Below are 6,987 nucleotides of genomic sequence, written 5' to 3' on the forward strand. Positions count from 1 at the left end.
TGAAGCTCGTGATTATGGTAAGGGGCGTTACATTTCCGACGAGTGCTTGCGGTGTTCGGCCAATCACAATGCACTGGGTCAGCTGGCCAATCAGAGCAGACTGCGCTTGTCGGAAGGAGGGACTTTGTAGAAAACGAAGCGTTTGAGAGAGGTGGGGCATAGAGGACCTACAATAATGTACAGTATTTGGAAAAATAATGTGTTTTTTTAACATTAAAGCATGTCAACATATTCTGTTACACCAAATACAGAAAATAATTATCTTTAAAAAAACATCATATGACCCCTTTAAAATAATGAAAAATAAATAAAAATTACCCCATGATTTATTCACCCTCAATCCATCCTAGGCAGTGAATGGCTGTTGAGATTAGGCTTGCTGCGATAGACGGTGTTTTCGGTTATACCAGTGTTAAGCCGCAACACCGGATACGTCATTTGCCTACCGCGGCACCGCCCCCCACCGTCGTTTTGATTTTTTTTTTAGTAACAAAAATAATTTAGCCTAGTTCAGTTAGTGGACAGACACTTTTAAAAACTAAACGCTCAATGCAGCGTGCCGAACCGTGCACCACGGAGCAGGAGTCAGATTTAATTTATCACGCGAGGAGAGCGAGTCGAGCTGACTGACACGAGTGAGGTTCACACGTCGATTAACCGGTGGGAAAATTTCCTCAGTCACAACCCTAGTTGAGATTCCAATAAAGTGCGTCCATCCATCTTAAAAAGTTCTCCTTACAGCTCCGGGGGGTACATAAAGGCCTTCTGAAGCGAATTGATGTGTTTGTAAGAAAAATATCCATATTTAAAACTTTATAAACCGTAATCTCTAGCTTCCGCTAAGGTTTTCGATATAAGCCAAGAGGAGACTGGTTTTCCTTTGCTGTAAACATAACTTGGTTCTCTTAAGACTAGCATATTCTCACCGGAGCTTATGCTACGCCTACGCCATCCACTGAAACGCCACTCTCTTGTGAACGCGCGTACAACAGTTAGCGGAAGAGATTACGGTTTATTACGTTAAATGCATGTTTTTTTTTAATTAAATATATGTAGCCTTGCCGAGAGTTTTGTTCAAAACCATAACTTACTGACCCCAGACTTTTGATCAGTAGTGTATACAGGGCTGGGTGTTGGGCAACATATACAGGACAGGAGATGAAACAGAAAACTTAAATGGATTAAATGCAAGTTTTATTGCATATTCGTTTTTTTTTGACAGGCCCGTTTTGATGCCGGTGAGCTCATCACTCAGAGAGAGCTGGTGTCCAGGCAGGTCAGTGAGGATCTGACAGAAAGAGCATCCACCTTCGGCCTCATTCTAGATGACGTCTCCCTGGTAAAGGCTTCTGCTTTTCTCTGTTTCTGTTTTTCTCCACCCTCGTGCCTCACCTTAGTATTTTCCCTCCCCTCAGACACATCTGACATTTGGCAAGGAGTTCACAGAGGCTGTTGAGTTGAAGCAGGTTGCACAGCAGGAGGCTGAGAGAGCCAGATTTGTTGTAGAGAAGGTAAGAAAGCCTCAAAATGTAATAGTGCCAAAGCGAACATTCCCCAAATGCGAGTAAAGTGATTAGTAATTAAAACTGAGTTAATCTCCAGTTTCATACCAACCTTATTTGGTACAGCAATATTTAAATGGTTTAAGTGGAATTGTAAGAATAATAATCTGACTCTTACAAATATCAAAAGCATCTACTAAATAAAATGTGCATTTTGCATTGTGAAAAATGTATCATCGGTTAACAAAATAGTTTGGAATATTCCTTATATTAAAATAATAGCAAAATAATTCCATTGTATTTTCCACATTTTACATATACACTACTGTACAAAAGTTTGTGGTTGGTAAAATGTAATATTTTTAAAGGAAGTCACCAACAATGCATTTATTTGTTTGAAATACAGTAAAAAGTGAAATATTATTACAATTTAAATTAACTGTTTTCTAACTTTTTGCTGATTTTTCAGCAGCCACTACTTCACATGAACCTTCAGAAGTCATTCTAATATGCTGACGTGGTGCTCAAACATTTCTTATCAATGTAAAAAAAAAAAAAAAAGTTGATACAATTTTTTCCAGGATCCTTTGAATAGAAGTTCAAAAGAACAGCATTTATTTAAATCTTTTGTAACATTATAAATGTCACTTTTGATCAATTTAATGCATCCTTGTTAAATTATAAGTTTAAATAAAAAAACTTTTGAACAGTAGTAATTGTATGTTTATATTTATATATATATTTATATCATAATTATTTTCAATTTTGTAAAATAATATTTATACATTTAAAAATTGATGATAAATATTATTATATAGAGCCTGTCCACACGGTTTAGCTGTATGCGTAAAAATGTTGTATCATATTGGCATTTCGTCCAGACTGACCTGGCGTTTTGGGAGCCTGAAACCGGGTCCCAGAGTGGATAAATCTGAAAAGGACACCCTTGCGTTTTTGTGTGTACAGCCAATCTGTATATTTTGTGAAACGGTTGGATTGTTTTATTAAAGTCTACACCTATCCCAACCCTAAACCTACCCTTACAGTAATGTGCGCATGCGCAGTAAACCCTGGTAGGACAATCTGATGGGTAGGATAAAATGTCAGGACAACGGCTCTGTGTAGTAAATGCTGCTCCATCTGAAAGCATGTGAAAATACCACATTTAATAACATATTTTTACTCCAAACTCACGTCAGTCGAGTGTTTGAAATAAATCCTTCTGTGAGATGACCAATCTGTATATTTTGTGAAACGATGATGTCATCACCCCACGTCTCCACCCTATAGTCAGACACCGCTACGTCACGTAACAACAATGGCAGACGACATGCTTGTGTTTGTGCTGCAGAAGCTACTGAGCCTATTAGCTTTACTAAAGCAAAATCAAAAATTACTAAAGCAAAAATCTTTGTATACAGTGCGCAAGGTTTATGCACATGCTCCAAGTCATCTTCTCTGTTTTTAGTGCATTTCTGTGGCAGAATTACAGCGCCACATACTGGTCTGGCATGTATACTACATTGTTTTGAGTCGGTTTCAGTAGTCACGATTAATCGAATGCGATTGTCATGCGCATTTTGATAGTAATGCCGGTTCTGTAATCAGCAGGAAATCATCATCACATGCTTTCAGATGGAGCAGCATTTACTACACAGAGCCGTAGTTCACTGACAAGTTACGCAAAAAAAATTGCAGACGATTTTATTGCTCGATTATGAAATCGAAGTAATCGTTCGCGATAATGACAGCTGTTTGCATAGTTTCTCAGTGAACTACGGTGTTCTGTCGATTTGTGCTACCCTGTCAGATTTCGCTACCTCCCATTAAAACGGTGGGTAGTACAATTCGACAACGAAAAATTATACCTGTAAAATTATAAAAGCATTTAAATCTTCTGTTTATCCAGCTACCCCTAAAGGCATTTCCTGGGTTTCTTCTGCCAGGCGTATTTTGAATTTCAGCGCGAGAGCGCCCTCTGGCCTTTGGATAGAGATTTACTGCACCTACCACAACCCTAAATCTACCCTTACAGAAATGCAAATACAGTAATTGTGTTATATTCGCGGTTGTAGCTAGAAGGGATACAGCTACAGGAAACCAACAATAAATAATTTTTTCTACCTGTTAGATTGTGTTTTATTAAAGTCTACACCTACCCAAACCCTAAACCTACCCTTACACTAATGCAGATACATTAAATATTGTTGTTCAGCGTGAGAAAAAGGACGCAATATTGATGCGCCCTCTGGCCTTTGGATAGAGATTTACTGGTGATCATAGAACCGTGCTTCACTGAAAGATACGCATGACAAACGCAGCTTCTGTCGAATTGCGATTTCAATGCCATTTCGATTTATCGTGCAGCCCTAGGTTTCAGTGGTTTCATGTGTACACAAATATTTCTTGAGACAACGCCGTGTTTACGGAATGTTTTTTTCAAACGGAGGGGGAAAAAAGATTGGATAGGGAAAGCTCTGGCTTCGTGTGGATGTGGCCATAATATAATGGGTTTTTTTTTTTCTAACATATAAAATTGAAAAATACTATTTTATTTGTCCATTAGCAACAGGTGATTTAACATTCTCTCCGTATTTGTCTCCCAGGCAGAGCAGCAGAAGCAGGCAACCATTATATCAGCAGAAGGAGACTCCCAGGCTGCACTGTTGATCGCTAATTCTCTGGCAGAAGCTGGTGATGGCCTGGTGGAGCTAAGAAAGCTGGAAGCAGCTGAGGACATCGCCTTCCAGCTCAGCCGCTCTCGCAATGTTACCTACCTCCCGTCTGGACAGGGAATGCTCTTTCAGATACCACAGTGATATGGAAACTAGAGACACACACACTCGCTTCATTTCTTCTGCCCTAAGTTTGGCTACTTTCGGAAATGGTGATGCCTGTAGAACCCATGAAACTATCTAATCAGCCATTTGAAAGAGACAAAGATACCCTGTGGTTTTTCTCTCTTTTAGTCCAAGAGTTTTCTTGCTCTCTTTAAAGTATGGACCTCCACAAGGTGGCTTCAGCAGTTGGAAAGAGTGAAGGGGAACCAAGGGGAAGAGTCTGTAATGTAGAGTCTGTGTATGTAAATGTGCTCAGGCACAAATATATTTGCATTTGGAAACGTTTTCCTTGGCTAAATGTGAGTTGATATTGTTTGAAACCCTTACGCCATTTCAGCTTAATTGTCCATACACAGAAATTGATCTAAATACCTTGCAAAGCTAAATTAAATTGTGCATTCGTGAGTAGTGAGTGCTGGATGATTGACATCAATCTCACCCTCTGCACCTGCAAGAACGACTGTTGTTTTTTTTATTTTAATGTTTTTTTGTCATTGTATGTGGCAGAAGGAACACCCTTGTTTCACAAGTGGTGAATGGATCAAATAATCAATAAAAATTATTCATTTATACTAAATCAAAATACAGATGAATGTCTCTCGTTATTATAGCAATCCATTATTATAATTTGTAGACGCATGTAAAATGATTTTTTAATGTTATATAGACCACTTTCTTCCTCATCTGTTGTGAAGCACACTTCAGAGGTCAAATATGCCTTTTAGTGTCCACTAGAGGGCATCAGTGCTTATTTCTTTAAAAAAACAAAAAAGCTTATGTCAGACCATGGAAAACAAAGAAAAAATGACAATGTTTATATTGAGTTTAATGCAAGTAGTACATTAATTGTAGTTATTCTAACATTCAGATATTATATTGTAATAATTTACACAATTTATTTTCTCATCCCTTCTTCGTCATTGTCTTTTTCCACTTATTTCTTTCTCTTTTGCCTACAAAATTCTGCAACTTAAACATAAAGAAATGCTTTAAATTGAGTAGAAGCAGCTTTTGGTTTTTAAATCAAAAATGTGAGAATGCAAACGTCCATGTTAAATTAATCTCAAGAGAGCTTTAAGCCAGACATTTCCTTCACTGCAGGAGTACAGCAAACACGGATGAGTAATTCTGTTGTTATATCTATATTCCTGCTGCATGAGTACTGCATATTAGAAGAGATGAAAGAAGCGCATAAAATAGAGAAGTCAAGTGTGGAAGAAGTGTGGAAATCATAGCATTTACTATTTGAGACTTCACAGACAGAACAGCCTTTACACACAGGATGTTGATGTTTCTTTCCTGTTTTACACTTGTGCTCCGAACACTTTTATGGGTAACAAGACAAATGTTTATCATAAGTTTTTAAGACATTATATCACATGTTTATAAGACATGTGCCAAATGATTTGGAGTTTGAATAAACTGTACAGTTTTATGTAAAGCCTTACAATATACTTTTGTTGAACAATTCATTCGCTAGAAACTTATTTCATACCAACCAGAGGACACTATTCAGAGAATTCAAATGTTTAATGTATTAGGTTATGTGAATGTTATGTGTTATTGTAAAGTCATTACGGTATTACAAATAAGGTTGTAAGTGATAAGGGTTGTAAGTTCACCCAAAAATTAAAATTGTGAATATTTTTAATGAAACCTGAGAGATATCGGTCTCTCCCTTGAAAATTTGTTACACAATGATGCTTCAAAAACTTCTTAAAGAGACTATCAAATAAATCCGTATTAACAGAGGTTTAAATCCAAGTTTTCTGAAGAGACATGATTGCTGTATATGATGGACTGATTTAATTTAGGCTTTTATTCACACAACATTGATCAACGCACATGCATATAGAGCACTTTTAATAGAGGGACGGAAATCCCTCTTTTTTTCATAAAAATGTCTTCATTTGTGTTTCGAAGATGATCTGAAGCCTTGTGGGTTTGTAACAACATGAGGATGAGTAAATGATGACAGATTTTTCATTTTCATTTATCAAAAAGGGATAGTTCACCCAAAACTTGACTTTGGATTTGGGGATGTGTCAATAAATGGCAGTAGCAAATTCGTGGTGATAGCTGTAATTAAGAGTTGATATACAGTTAGTTATACACAGGTTGTGCTCTCTTGATGAAGAGGAATAATAAAACTGGCCAGAAAAAAAAAAAAAACTAATTTAGCTCATTTATGAGGAGACAAACTTGTGTGACCAAACCATTTATTTCAAATAGCCAGCTTCCCTTTTGTTATGCACTGCTTACAGAACTCTGGTCTGGAACGCTGTGAACTCAGAAATTGTATACTAAATCAGCTCTTTGGATGCTGTTTAGCCAATCAAATAAGGACCAGAACTAGATTTAAAGGCAGGGTATGTGATTTTTCAAAAACACTTTAGAAAACTGATTCGGGCCGAATAGCAAAACAAACTTGTAGCCAATCAGCAATAAGGGGCGTGTCTACTCGTGATGTGGAGGAGAGAGCTTTCAGTGCATGGGACGGACATTAGCCGAGCCGAGCGACAGAAAGATAGAGATGGCAGATAAAAAAACAAAAGAGGAAAACGTCTGCGGAAAGATAAGGCAAGAAGTAGGACCCGTGTAAAATATTGGATCAGCTTTCCAGTGCTGGAGAGAACTCAAGGAGC

General features: G+C 37.5%; 1 protein-coding gene across 1 annotated transcript in view; it reads left to right on the forward strand.

Moving 5' to 3' along the window:
• Positions 1–5,386, forward strand: part of LOC107745749 (prohibitin-like) — a 14,920-nt gene extending 9,534 nt beyond the window's left edge. The window contains exons 5-7 of the mRNA XM_016559704.1: positions 1,223–1,339; positions 1,416–1,511; positions 4,109–5,386. Coding sequence (XP_016415190.1) covers positions 1,223–1,339; positions 1,416–1,511; positions 4,109–4,321 — 426 coding nt within the window. The 3' untranslated portion in view covers positions 4,322–5,386. The remainder of the gene's footprint in view (positions 1–1,222; positions 1,340–1,415; positions 1,512–4,108) is intronic.
• The last annotated feature ends 1,601 nt before the right edge of the window (positions 5,387–6,987 follow it).

The sequence above is a fragment of the Sinocyclocheilus rhinocerous genome, unplaced genomic scaffold (genome assembly GCF_001515625.1).
Source record: "Sinocyclocheilus rhinocerous isolate Xijiao unplaced genomic scaffold, SAMN03320098_v1.1 scaffold3815, whole genome shotgun sequence".
Classification (NCBI taxonomy): Eukaryota; Metazoa; Chordata; class Actinopteri; order Cypriniformes; family Cyprinidae; genus Sinocyclocheilus; species Sinocyclocheilus rhinocerous.